Below are 14,930 nucleotides of genomic sequence, written 5' to 3'. Positions count from 1 at the left end.
TTTGCTCCAGAGGCAAAACAATGCAAACAAAAAAAAAAAAAAAAAAAAAAAAAAAGAAAGAAAAAACCCCTCACAAAAACCCACTAAAAAACCAAACCCCCAAAACAAACAAACGGAAACAATAAAGTATAAAACCCACTGTCCTCGAGGAGAATGTGATTATTTTAATCAGTCATTTCTTCATTTTTAAATTGTTTCCATACTTCATTGTTAAATTGTTTCTTTTCATTGCTGATCTAAGGGTGGCTTGTGAGTATTAACTTGTAGAGTATATTACAGAACAAAGAGAGTAGACCTTCTTTGATAAGATAAAGCATCTGAAAGAGAAAGGGAGGGAGATCTGGTGAGGTGGCTTGTGACACCACTAGGCAGCTGTTCCTTGGCTCCTGGTGGACCAGGACAGTGTTTTCATTTTTCCTCTTAAATATTCGGGCTGTGAGAGCAGGAAAGGACACAAAAGCATGACACACGGTTTGGGTCAACACCATAAGCTGTTGCTTCTGTGCTGGGCACAGAACACAACCTGTGTGCATGTGGAGACCTGCAGCCCCATAGGAAACCCAGAGAGAGAAGAGTGCAAAGAGCAGCAAGAGCAAAGGGAATTTGTACTGGAAAGAGATCTGGGTTAAAGCAGACACTGGGAAAAAATATCTGTTTGAGCATTAAGAAAAAAGAGACTGAACATCTGTTTTGTCCACACCTCTGCAGAAAACTCATATTATCATGACTCATTTTTGTCATCCATCTGCTACCATTCACTATTGTAAAGTGCTCTGTTGCCTCAAACATCCTCATCAGGTTTTAAAATGTTTCAGTTCTATATATTGCCTTGTAAATCTTGTGTTACAGTGAAGAAGACTGTGTTTGTGGCAGAGCTTTGCAAGGCTGCAATTTCACTGAAATTACTATTATTACCTTATAGACTGCAATGGTAAAGCTCAAGTGGTGAAGTATATAAATCCTAAGTTTAAATAATGGATTTTGCCATAACATTACACTGGACTTTATACTTCTGCTGCTGATGTGGGACTTGAACTTCTATTAAAACAGGAACATATTGAACATCTTTATCATTGTCTGACATAAAAGCTTACATTGTGCACACAGTGAAGATTCAAGATCAGAGACTAAGTGGAAGTATCTTGAGTTTATCAAATGCTTTCTACTCTGTGAATAAAGATATCTGGAGCTGCCCTTACACTGCTAGTTGGTGATGCATTTGAGAATGGGATTCACAGCTGATATGGTCCTGTGATGAAGCCTGCACTTAAACCTATAAGCACCACAAAGTGAATTAATCAGGACAGCAAATGAAGCATTAGAAAAAAATTGAATATAATTAAGAATAAACATTCATAATAGTTAACAGAGAAAATTAATGAAAATTCATGAAAATTAAATGTATTTTAAGTAATTAAGATTTTAATGGAAGTTCATTTAAACCATTTTTTCTCCTTCAGTACATTAAAGCAGTATTTTGTATGGGATGGAAGAGCTTGAAAATTTCTGGATTATAGTCTTCAAGGATATTTATTGAGCAGACAGATTGTTTAGGCTCCTGGTTGCTATAATCTTCTACAGTGGTTTGCATTTAATGTATTTGGAAAAGATCAGGCTGCTTTCTTTCCCAGTATAAACTTTGTTCTTGGAAGTGCTGTTTTACAGATTAGATTAAACTTAATGCATTTAAAAATTGAGTTCTAAAACCACTGAAGAAACAAGGTATCCCTAGAATAGAAGATGCAGATTTTGCTGGCAATTCTTTTCATTTCATTCATCACCAAGACAGCATTAAAGTGCAGTGTCTTTGTCATTGCTATTAAAATTACATGAGGGGTGAAGAAACACAGACCCAACATTCTGTACCTCATTACAGATCAACTGTTGAAATTACCAGTGGCCTTTACATTGTAAGATAATTTTTTCATGTATAATGTGGAGAATATTAAGCCTATCTTATTAATTTCCCTTTGTCTATGATTTGGAAAAACACAGAAAAAATATTTTGTAACTGAAAAGTATTTCCAGCTTTCACAAAGCATGGTACTGTAAAGTGTTGGGTGAATAGGAAAGAATCCTCACTTTGCATCAAGCTGCTGTCAAAGAGTGTTTCAAAGAGGCTGCTGTCATTAAGGATGAGAATACTGACATTTGAAAGCCCTCTTACCTGCTGCTGCAGGGTATTGCAGAGAGTGACCTCTCTTCCCCAGCCATACCCAGCTTCCTTCCCTTCTTAGCAGAGACACCCTTGTCTTTCAGCTTAGCAGGGAAAGAAAAATGGCATAAAGGGAAAAACCTTGGTCACTAAAGTTTACCCTAAATATGTATATGCTTTTTTTGAATAAGCAGCAGCTTTTTAGCTAGTTGTCTGTCATCCTCCTGTTTCACTGTGTCCTCCAGGCTGGGGCAGTGAGGCAAGCCCAGGGCAGCACAGGGGCTTTCAGAAAGCTGCCCACAGCCCATGAGGATCTGCTGTACCGAGGGCAAAGGCTCTGCTTGCAGCCCAGTGTCCGGGCTCCTGCAAGAGCCCCGAGCCCCACGGGGATGCTGTGGTGCCATCTCACTGCAGCTGTGTATTCCTGGCTCTGTTATCACTCTCTTAAAGAAGTCAGTGTCAAAGTCATCAGTAAAAGAGCAGGAAATAATGGGTGGGATCAGCCCAAAGGAGAAGCTGCAGCTGACAGCTGGTTGGTCATCGTTTGTTCAACACAGGATCATCTTTACACAGGCAGGCAGGCTCAGCTTTTCACTGCTGTCCTTGTACCTTCTGTGGTGCAGCAATTTATAGAGCCTTTGAGAAACTTATTAATTTTAATGAAAATACAGGGGTAAACCAGCAATTTAAGTTAAACTGTCACTCTAATATTACTACTAGCTTGCCTCATTTAAGCTGGCTTTTTTTCTGTGCTATTTTAAAAACTCTTAGTAACTTCAAATGCTAAATTACAGGTGCTATTACTGATTTTTTAAGCTGTTCAGTTACACTAACATTGCAATTCTTAAAATATTCCAGTCTAATTTTACCATTGAGATGAAGTTTGGATTGTAACTCCACAAGAATCAGTCCTGGAAAAGCAGAAACCAGGGCAGGTTGAAAGCAGTTCCTATCAAGCAGCCATTCAGATAATTTTAGTGTCAACTGCTTTACAAAAAACCAAATTGTTATTTTCAATAACTAACTCCTGCAGACTATGTTTGCTTTTTGCGACATCAAGTAATAAAAAGTCATCCAAGGCTGATGATTTTTATACTAAAAACAAATATATGGAAAGATGGATTTCTTTTTCATGGTGTATGTATTTTGAGGACATTAGTTTTAAAGAATTTACTGTATAAAATTTTCTTCCTGCTCTTAAAAACAGAAGAGTTTTTTGAGAGATATTTCAGATATTGAAATCAGCATATTTCTAATGATGTTAAGGGTTTTTATTCCTCATATAAATCATACAATAAACTCCTTTAGCAGTCACAGGAGTTATGGGCAGTGCAGAATGCTCTATCTCTTTTTCCTTACTACCCTAACACATAATTTTGTGTGTATGAATAATATATGAACATCCTTATTTATAAGAAATGTAAAATTTTCTTTTCACTCATTCTGGTGGTGTGAATGTCTTGGCATACTGGAATATCATTATGAAACTCAAGGAATTTGCATTAAGTCATATTGCTTCCCTTGAAATACAGAAACAAACTTATACCAGCCCTAATTTCTATGGAAAAGGAAAAAAAACCTGCACCCTCAATAACAGACCGATTAAAAAATACAGATTTATATGTCCATGACTGAAAGCTGCTTTTGTCCTTGTAATTCTGTGGCCATGGGTTTTGGCAGTCTAACAGCACAAGGTGCTGTTTGTGACTGGCAGTGTTTTCTGCCCTGAAAACCAGACTCCAGATCCTTTCATCACTCTTTGATACACTGGTTAATTACATAAGCTGGGTCATTGAACTAGTACTCCATAACCACTGTGCTAATAATAGTGGGTCACAACCCTTTCTTAGCCTCACTTGGACATTCATGTGATTTCTGTGGTTTTGGACCTGAACTTAAATGTATTAATCCTTCTACAGCAACTTATCTTGAGCATATATGTGCCAACTTCTCTTGCCACTCATCCCTGAGGTGCTTTCACTGCCACTCACCACCGTGTAACCAAGATTGCTGCAGGGCTTTCTGTTGCTGCATTACCCCTGCACAAACAATTATTACTGAGATCCAGACTAAGATAATTTTCTCAGCCAGAGATCATTACTTAAACTGTCATTTTTCTTCTGTCTTGCTGAATGCAATACCATCACCCCTACCCAAAGACTTATCAAGATGTGTTTTGTCAGGCACCCAGTGTGTTTCAAGACATCAGTAACAGCAGCAAACTCTCTCAACAAGCTAGAACTACTCCTTATATCTACAGTAGGATTGGTAATGTAAGTATCTCCTGGCTATTTATACCTGAATCTGCTGTCTCCCAAAGGGTTGAGCAAGTGATTCTCTCCAGTCTTAAAGTCTAAATAATCCTCAGATAGTGGAGCTGCCAGTGTTGCTTTCTTATTGCTGAGATCACCTGCTCTTGGTTTCAACAATGGCTCTTGACATCTTCTCTTTGATTTCTAGCATACAGTTTTGCCTACTTGTGCATTAAGGTGGTTCTTTGTTTCTTTATTTCTTATTCCATTTGTCTGTATTTTCTCCCTGGTATTCAATTCTTAATTTGAAATGCAATTATTCTAATTCCAATGCCATCTTCATGACTCATGCAGAATTCTTGGGAAAATAAATATATAAAAAACCCTCTGTGCTATCCTGCAGTCAAGCCCCATATACAAAACTGCAGGTGTCCATCTTATCTTTACTTTCCACTTGCTTGTGTATGTATCTTCAGGGCCTGTATTAACAAGCATTAAAATTGCTTGTATCTTTTCCTTTTGTACATATTTGCCTTCTCCTTTTTATTTGGTTCCTTGGGGTCTGTTCCCTCCTGGAGAGTATTCTCAGCCCTGCCATCCTGCCCTTCTGTATTCAGACTGTTTATGTTAGCAGGGTTCAAAGGACCCATAATCATGTGCAAGGGATGAGTGAATCCTCCAGCGCTGCTGTTTTGAATGTTAGCTCACCCTAACTGGACTGCATCTCCCTCTGGCACCCATCTAATAACCACAGACAGCAGTTGCATTTAACGTGACTCTGGACCCATATGGCTTTTGTTCTTTCAAAAAAAGCCCTGCAGACACCATTTCCAGCTGCTTTAACACATCTATCTCGGGCTGTATGCACAGTTAATTCACCATGGCTGGTGTTTCTTGTGGGTTGCACATGAAACATTTTGTGGCCGCACAGGCTGATTCAGGCAGGTGATTTTGATCTGCATTAGTAACCTGGGGGTGATTTGTTTTCAGAAGGAGCAGTACCAGGTAGACAGGGATAATTCCAAACCCCTGTGTGCCGGGCATCAAGACACTGCTAGCTGTCCTCTGGTTTGTATTGCTCTACCCATTTTACCTGTAATTTTGTGTAAACTTCTCAGTTATCTTCCTGTGAGAGTTGTGATCCTCACTTCTCTGTCTCCTATCCGCTCTGTTTTATCCAGCACCACTTGTAACAGTTACCTTAGCCTTAGCCAACTCAACTTTCTTTCTTTCTCTCACATTGTGTGATATCTGAGACTTCTTTCTTTGGTGTTTCCTTCCACCCTCCCCATCCTCTCGTAGCAGGAGTAGGTTTTAGCTCTTCTGCAGCAAAGGTACATTCCCTGGCCTTGTATTCCTCAGCATGATCCCCACAGCATTTTTTTCCTGCCCTAATGCCCTGCACTTATCTTCACATTGCTCTCACTAGCTGCCCAGCATTCCTCCAGCCCAGACCACCCTCCCTGTTAACTCCTCCCTCCCCATAAACAATCCACTCCTCCCAAGGCTCTCAGAAACTTACACAGCTTTACTTAAAAGACTCTTAAAAAGCTTCACATGTCTAGGCATGGAGATACAAATGTACTGCTGTTTCATCTACCACAGAAGCCATGGTAGTCTCTCTCCTTCAAAGGTCATGGTTGTACCCTCTGCTGGATTTGAAAAGTCCTTCACAGTCCTGCTTGGCATACACGGCATGGGTTATGACCTTTTTGCCAACTTGGTATTTGAGTGTTCTTGTTTCCTGTGTGTGACAGTGATACAATTTCTATTTCTGCTCCACTCAGGCTCCCACATTCTTGCTCTTAGAGCCTTGGTTGTTGAGTTCTCCACATTCTCTACCAACTTGTTACATGAAAAAAGAGGCCTGTTGTTGTTTGCAGGACTCATCTGGTGCAGAGTGGGTGAAAAAGAACAGGACTGTTTTTTTATTTCTGTTACTAAACAAAACTGAAAGAAACAGATAATTGCTAGCATTTGTGTTGTGCTAAGCCTTTTTGGGGGGTTACATTAATGTGTTTCAATATGCACAAAGCCTCAGGGAGGAGACGATTAAAGAAGAAACAATTTGCAACCGGAATCTCGCATGGTAGGTGGATTCTGTACGGTGTTCATTGTGGTGTCTATGTGCTATTTTATCTTCATATTGCTCTTTATATTATTCTGTTTCGCAGGAAAACCTTCTTTATGTGGTCTAATCAAGTTGATCTTTTAGCATAATTCACTTTTCATATATTTACGTGTACACAACTATATTATGTATTGGTGAAATGTTGTTTTGTAAGGTGGCCTTACTTTTGCAGCAACTTTTGAACCTACTCCTATCTCAAAGCATTTAGTTCCACTAATCCTTTAAGAACCCAAGAGCCCATAGCAGCTGCATTCTGCAGCGGAAAGAGTCATGGCCAGAAGCAGCAACCAGGATTTCCCGTGATGGACATTGTCCACTTGCAAAAATTAAGTGGAATTGAAGTGGTTTGTAGACACTTTTAGCTGCATCATAAGAACTGTAATTGCATTTCTCGTTCAAAACTTTTGAATATTAACAAATCTGTCATGACATTATTACAGAGTTTCATTAATTCTTTCTTCAGCAGGGAAAAGCATAGGATGGAAACGACAAGTAAAATGGTTCTGAAGTAATAAGAAAAAAGTTGGGTTTACTTGAAGTTCTGTTGTGAGGCTTTAATGAATCTGGAGGGGGCCTGTCTATTGATTGTTAGCCCTATAACCAGCTCTACAGGGTGCCTTCATATGAGCATTGCTTCATGAAAGTAAATGTCATCGTTTTTTATCTTGTCTGTTTGCAGTTTCCAATTCAGTTTTATCAAGATTGAGCAAACCTATGGAATTGAACATAATTCCCCATGTATGGAAGTGGTTTTGGTTGTTTTATTGCTTGCCATCACAATCATCTTTGGAAATGTAACGTGCTGGTATTTAACTCCTCCTAATAGACCTAAAATTGTTAATACAGTGTTTTGTGGTCTCTGGCTGCTAGTTTTAACTAGTTTTACACTGAATTTGCTTTGTATTTTACACTTGCTTTGGTCAGCCAAACTGATCTCCTTTTTCCTATTTTAAATTTTTTTAAAGTGACAAATGTGCAATTCTGGAAGCCTAAGGTTATTCCACACCCTTTTCCCACTTGCAACTGAAATATTGGGAGTAAATCACCAGAGATTATTCCTTGCAGGTTTGCTTTGTAGGACCCCCAGGAGTCTTACTGGTATTTGTGGGTGAGAGAAACTTCAATGCATGTCTCAGTTACCAGAACTTTCTGATTTATGGTGGTTAAGGTTCACCAGTTAACAAAATTTGATTTGGGAATTCCAAAGTAATAGAGGGATTGCTACAAATCAGAAAACTTGGTCATCTTAACCAGGCACAGATTAAAAAAAAAAATTAGAAAAGGGAAGATATTGTTGATGAAAATGACAATAAAAAATTGCACATATTAGCATGGAAATTAGTATGGTTTACTCCTTAACTGTTTAATACTGGCTAATCTGTGGGAGTGTACTTTTGAAGTGCTTAGGGTCAGGAATGATGTTGTACTGACAATGGAGAAGTTGTAAACCTAGAACCTCCTCCTTTCTTTTGAGAGAAAATAGAAAGACTAGAGACAGGGAAGGTTATCATAGCTCATTCCTTAAGAATTCACTGTGCTCCTTGCCTTTATATCCCTGCTGCTCAAGACATAATGCCTTTTCCTTCTGAGGTTTCCTTATAGAGGTTAATATTAAAAGTTAAAAGGAGCCATATGAATGGGCACAAAGATGTCACAAGAACTAGAAGAGTTTTAATTACTTTTTTCATTTATTTTCTGTCTTTTTGTGGGAAGAGATTCACATACGGGTTGCATGGTTTGCATTCATGAGTTATTTGAATGTGGCTTTGATTTTGGGGGTTTTATATGCATAATCACACATGTGTCTAGCAACATGTCTGAAATCTGTTTCATTCTCTCTCCAACTCATGCATTTTAAACATGATACACAAATAAGTATTGACACTGAGAAGTCAATCCTGGATTAGTTTGCACCTTGTGGTCCTGTTTAATTTTGGATAACATTCTGAAAACAAAAGATATCCATTCATTATGCATCTGCCTAAAAAACTAATGATTCAAAGGGTGCCAGCAGGGTCTGTGTCCTGAAAACTGAAACTTGCTATTAAAATTTTCTAGATTATTCCTTCAAACAAACAAACAAACAAAAAACTTGTAAAAAAGGCAGAATACCAGAAGTCATGATCAGAAGTGTGTGAATTTCAGATAGCATTTGCATCATCTTTCCTTATGGACAACAAGGGCATATGTTTACTGGTTGTGTTAGCCAATGATTCTCAAAAATTTTGTTTTGTTTTGTTTCATAATTAGAATATTCTCTTACGGGAAGGATATATACTAGCACTTTATAAAATATTCTGCTGTACATGCATTAAATGTATTCATTGAGTGTGCTGACATTATTGGCTTAATAGAAGCACTATAATTTGAACTCTTCTAACAGCTTATTTGATTTTATTTCTTTTTAATATCCTTAAACCCCACACTTTCTCTGTTTTGATTTTGCTTGGTTTCATTTTTTAGTTAATTTGTTTCTTCTTTTGCATTGGCAAACCACCTCAATGTTTCCTCGCATCGACTGCAAAGGACTTTTACGTGATACCCACAAATTTCTAGGGGTTCACCTTAAAAATAAAAGAGAGCTTCAAGAAACTACTTGAGTGTACTTAATTGGCAATGTAATAAGAAATTCTGGTTGCAGATAGAAACTCTGACAGTGTTCATTTTCCGTTCAAGCCCTTGGGATTTTCCCAGCATGCACACTCCTCCCAAACTGCAATAACTCTTTATTTAATTCCATTTCAAGGGATCTAGATAGTGCCCTTATTCTAGAGGTTTTCTAGATAACGATGTATATTATCTGGGCAAACAGAAGCCCAGAACAAGAAACTGAAAAACCCTGGTTAAGGCTTAACATTAGAAAACCCCAAAACATCTAAAACCACACGGGCTATGTTCAGAATGTGTACGCCTGTGAACCAAGAGTTTAGCTGTGATTTTATTTTTTTAGGCTGGGCAGGTGGATGGTGACCCAACCAGATCCCTGGAAATGTCACCTCCTTCAAGTATGACACTTCATGCATCCAAATTCTAGAGTTAATTTCTCTGAACCCACACCCATAGTATTCCCCTTTTATTAAAGTTTGCCTTATTTAGTTAGCCTGACTCTCTCCCCGCATCTTTCTCTCCATTCTAGGGTCTCCCATTTCATATTCACATTTATACCATTTTGTTAAGCCTAATAAATTTAGTGGTATGGGTGATAATATTGAACACCCTTTTTTTGAGTCTCACTCCTATTCTACATTATCAGAAGTCCTCTTCCTTTGAATGTGAGGTCATCATAGCTCTGCATCTTTAGCATATTTTTTCCTTTGGCTTTGATTTCAAGTCAGAAATTCCCTTAAAACCCTTCCTATGTATGATATTTTTTCTTTATGCTCTGATATTTGCCTTTACTTGTTTTCACCAGAATGCTTTAGAAATAAGATTTTTTACCATTAGTGGCTAGAAATAAACTATTATATATTCCTCTCTCACATCTAGATACATAGTATTTGTAGTAAACTAAATTAAGAAAAAAAGAAAAACAAACAAAAACTACTAGCCCAACAGCAACAACAAAACAAACAACATCAACAAAAAACAGAAAGCAAAAAAAACAAAACAAAAAACCAAAACAAACACACAAAAAACCCCATGGGACCAAGAATACAAATCTTATTCTTTCCCAGGTGCCTTCTGAAAAGCTGTTGACATTGAGGACAGCAGCCTCATTGGGAGGGCAACAGCCTGATCCTGTGTTTGTGCTTAGCCTTCCCAGCAAGTCTGGGTCTGTGACAACTTACAACCTGCATGGCATATTGGATTGGGTTGTGGGTCCTTTTATAATATTAATATAGACTGCAGCTCTGCCTCATGGAGGCTGCAGAAGAGTCCACCTCTGCATATGAGTAGTCAGGTTCTCAGAATATATGCATACAGTTAATTTGCAAGGAAATGCTTTATCTCCTCAAGTCTCTACTACATGTCACAATTTTGGCAGTGAAAGTAACTTTTTTCCCCTTTTTTTTTTTTTTTTTCCCTTAGTAAGCATTTTGCTGCTCTTTCTTAATGTATGGTCGCTGTGAAGATACCTCTTTGCAGTTATTTTTGAAGATATCTCATATTTCCTCCTGGTTTCTGACAGGGAGAAATCTATAATGGGAGTTTGTAGAAAATTTGATTCATTGCTGTATTACTCTGCCTAAAGCTACTCTAACTCTGTCCAGCAAAATGTATTGGCCAGATTCCTGGGAAAATTGCTGGTGTAAGAGTCATGTGAAACTTGGGCAGTGCAGTAATACATCAGACCGATTCTCTTTTTAGTTGTTTTCCTGCATTGCTGTTGATGCTGCTCCTAGTGGTGCACTTAGTAGCTCCTGGCGTTCTGAATGCTATGTGTGTAGATTTCCTGGGTGCCTGCAAAGAAATTTGTGCAGCCATCTAGTAAAATGTGCTGTTTTTTGTTATTTACGTGGCATTTAAGTATGCCTTTGTAAGCTTCAGTAATATAATGGAGACCAAAACTTTGTGGTGAAAGTGTTGCATGTACAACTGAAACCAAGTTGTGTAACATGCTGTACCCAAATGTCAAAGAAAATGAGTCAATATCTAACTGTAGGGGACTCCCACTACAAAATAAGATAGTCAATTCTTACTTTTGCCTTGTGTAATTCTTAGCTTTCTGGTTTGTTTGGGTTATTTTTGTTTATTTTCAAGAAGCACATAATTTTGTTTATTTTTTTGTTTATTTTCAAGAAGCACAGTCAATCTCAGCAGTTGCTATGGGCAGTACCATCAACTTTGAACTTTTTACCTTAATTCCCTTGCCATTTCTGGTTTAGAGAGTTTGTCTTTGTGGACATTCTATTTTGTGAGGGTTTTATTACTTCAAATTACAGGAATAGAAGTGCTGGGAATGGAGTCATATTGACAAGTTCCCCAACATAACATACAAAGGATTAAGGCAAAGCTGTTAATTTTCTCTGCTTCCATTGATGCAATTTGGAATCATCATGACGCTGGCAAAGGAGACTATTTAACGACATTGTTCTGTTGCTATTTATAAATGAGATCTCATTTAAATTTAGAACACAAAACCTTCCTGGGTGGAAAACTGCCATCTTGTGTATCCACACGCAGTGCAGCGCAAGGGATCTGATCTGGTCGCTGTCAATATTGCCTCTGCAATACAGACAGTAGTAATGGCAATGGCACTGAGCTGTCCCTAGGGCTCAGTTCTGTACCCCTGTCACTTCTGAACCTATGCCCTCAGCAGCATGTGGAGTTTTACAGAGCCCATGTGTTTAAATGTTTTAGTGTTCATCAGGACTTATGGGGCATCTGTTCTTTGTACTGAGGTACATCAGAGCTCTGGGGGCGCTTCCCAGCTACACCCAGGCAGCACCTTGGGGTGCATGGAGGATGCTTTCCTGTTTCTTTCCTCTTCTCTTCTCCTGCCAACCCTCTTGTTCTGCCCCTGGGAAGCCAGCTGTGCCAAGGAGAGGTGGGTGTGTGAGGAGCACTGGGCTTTTTCTGAGCCAGCACTGCAGTTATAGTGTAACTTAGGGAATCTCAGAGTTTGCATGGCTGCCGGTGATGGAAACATAGCATAAAAAGTAGGACCTGCTGCTTTGGTGCAAAGTCACAGGGGGGAAATATTGCTAATAAGTAGGGCTATTTGTAACCCAAATAGTCAGTTCCTCTCAATCTGTGGAAAGTCTCACTAAAGTATGTAAGACTTGAAGTCCTGAATTCAGCTCTTTTGTTATTCCAAATTCTTGTAATTTGCTAAAAGTAGTAATCTTCATCCATGTACAGCAGGCAATCTTTGCACTTACTGTGATTTTTCAAGGATATAGCAAAAAGCATCCAACAAATTCCTGTTTGTCTTGGTAGTAGCCACTTTTATCTAAATAGAGATAAGGAAGAGTACATTTATGAAGACTTATGACAGATCTTTGTCTAATCTTTAATTTCAGAATGCTAGAGGCACTTATCACTGTCAGGTCCAAAGCACCTCACATTTGCAAACAGTGCTTCATAAAAATTGCTTGAAATGGTGATTCACCCCAAATAAGAGATACAGGAATCAGAAAAATCATGTTATGCAGGCATTTTGAGCCACATTTTTTCCATGTGGGAGAGATGGCTTGTCCCAAGTTTAAACTTAACTATCAGTTATGAAGTAATTGATATTCAACAGTGGTTACATGAAAAGAGTACAGTTACATAAATCACAATAATTTGACCATCTTGGATTAACAAATTACTGCCTGCCAACTAAGCAGCACTAATGTGCCATGTAAAAGTCACGAAGATGATTTTTTTTACAGTCAGTGTAAGTTTATGATAATTATTATTGGAAAATGCAATTAAAAAGCTACATTAATATTCAACTTCTGTTGACATTGTATCTACTTGAACTCTTAAGACATCACAAATTGCCTATATGTAAATCTATAATATCAGTCTGTCCTTTTTCTTTAAATAAATACTAGTTGTATATGAGAGTTTAAATGGCAGAATCTGCTGTTTGCATTATTGGAAAATGGGTTTTCTACCTTTTGACTTTGGCAGATGTAGAGATATTGCATTTTTAAAATGATAAGAATGATAATAACAAAAAAAAATAATCTCCATGCTTTGAAGCAGTTTTCAGGAGACAGGGATGTACTCTAACTGCACCACTAGTACGCATTTTCTGTTTGTTCAGTATTAGAAAGGGATATTTAGTATTTCTGAAAATTATATACTTGCCCTGCTGTAATTGACCTTGCTGTGGATGCTTGCAGTGGATATTCCTGCTTTTCAGGTTTTTATGTGCACTTAAAACACTCTTAAACTGGTATGGAAAAACATATGTTCAAAGTCAAGAATTCAATACATGTATGAACAAACAGAACGGCTGGTGAAATCTTGCACTACAGGGATCAGTTATAAAATTTCTATTAATTCAGTGGACCCAGGACTTTACCTCTAACTTAAACTTCTGAAACTGTGTACAGGGGATAGGTGTAACTCCTACTTTACTAAATATATTCCAAGTTATCTACTTCACTGGCTGGTCATTTATATAACTGCTAGCTTATTAATCAGTAAGTGATAATAAACTACGAAGACTTTGAAAGACCTGAAAACTTCTTTCTAACTCTGGAACACCAAAAATATTTCCTTAGTTTCAGCCTCTCTCTTTCAAGTGTCACACCATAAATTCATATCTTTGCCAGCATTGCGGGCTTTTGGACTGTTGAAATATGCCTCTGGCACTGATGGCTGCAGAAGAAGTTCAGATACTACTTGCTTTGAACCATTTTTCTTTTTGAAGGGGTCTTGCTCAGGGTTAAGTGACATGCCATAAAGGTTTAAGGGCTTAGCTGCAGAATCTGTCCACACTCATCCAGTTTTATGTGTGCCCTTTTTCTTGTTCATAGTTCATTACAAAGTCCCTCTTCTCAAGAACAGGTGTGGAGATGAAGACAGATGGTGAGATGTGATGTTCAGAGAGACTCAAGCAGAGCTTGAGTCACAGTGCAGCAGTGTCTCCTTTCACTTTTTTCTGCTCAGATTTCAATAACTGGAAACAAGACTTTATTATTCCAAAATGTAGCAACCCTTCTTCCTGAAAATCCACTGACAAGTCATGAAAAGGTCTTCTTGGCCTTTGTCACGGGTAGGACTGGGAGCTTCAGACAAATTTAGTTAGAGAAGCCCTATTATTGAATCATGAGGTGCAGAAAGAAGCCCTTTGCCTTCTTAACTCTTTCTGAGAGAGGAGCCTGGGTCCAATCAGCCACAGACTATCAATGGTTTAAGGAACTTTGTCCTGCAGGATTAAAGATGGTAAATCAGATATATTTATATAAAATTAATTATTTATCATGACAAATGATTATACAAAATATCTCAATCAGAATTATTTGCATCTCAGCATAAAAGCTGAAACTACTAGTAGTGTATAGTATATTGTATAGGGCACTATATCGATACAATTTTATCAAAGCAGTTATAGTTATTTAGCAAAACAAAACCATTATAAACCATTATTAAGTAGAGACTGATGTAACTCAGCCAGTCAAGTAAAGTCTAAGATAACTGTAAAAAGTGAAACTTTAAACGTATGATCTTTAAAAGGGGAAGAAAGGGGGACCCAGGGAACTATCAACCTGTCAGTCTCAGCCTCTGTGGCTGGAAAGATCATGGAACGGATCCCTCCTGGACCCTGTGCTAAGGCATGTGGAGAACAGGGAGGTGATTTGAGACAGCCAGCACAGCTTCACAAGGGCAACTTCTGCCTGTCCAACCCAGTGGCCTTCTATGATGGAGTGACTACATCAGTAGACAGGGGAAGAGCTATAGATGTCATTTATCTGAACTTCTCTAAAGCCTTTGACACTGTCCCCAACAACAT

General features: G+C 38.2%; 1 protein-coding gene across 4 annotated transcripts in view; it reads left to right on the top strand.

The window, feature by feature from the left end:
- Positions 1-14,930, top strand: part of FGF14 (fibroblast growth factor 14) — a 373,382-nt gene that overhangs the window by 152,846 nt on the left and 205,606 nt on the right. Inside the window, exon 1 of one of the 4 annotated variants that reach the window (XM_072931666.1) lies at positions 4,174-6,496. The exons of the other annotated variants lie outside the window; for them this stretch is intronic. Within the exon in view, the coding sequence (XP_072787767.1) occupies positions 6,421-6,496 (76 nt within the window). The 5' untranslated portion in view covers positions 4,174-6,420. Of the gene's footprint in view, positions 1-4,173; positions 6,497-14,930 lie in introns of those variants that run through there. 4 annotated transcript variants of the gene reach the window in all.

This window comes from Taeniopygia guttata, chromosome 1, assembly GCF_048771995.1.
Source record: "Taeniopygia guttata chromosome 1, bTaeGut7.mat, whole genome shotgun sequence".
Taxonomy (NCBI): domain Eukaryota; kingdom Metazoa; phylum Chordata; class Aves; order Passeriformes; family Estrildidae; genus Taeniopygia; species Taeniopygia guttata.
Note: the sequence above shows the minus strand (reverse complement) of the source record. Positions and strands in the feature narration are given on the sequence as shown.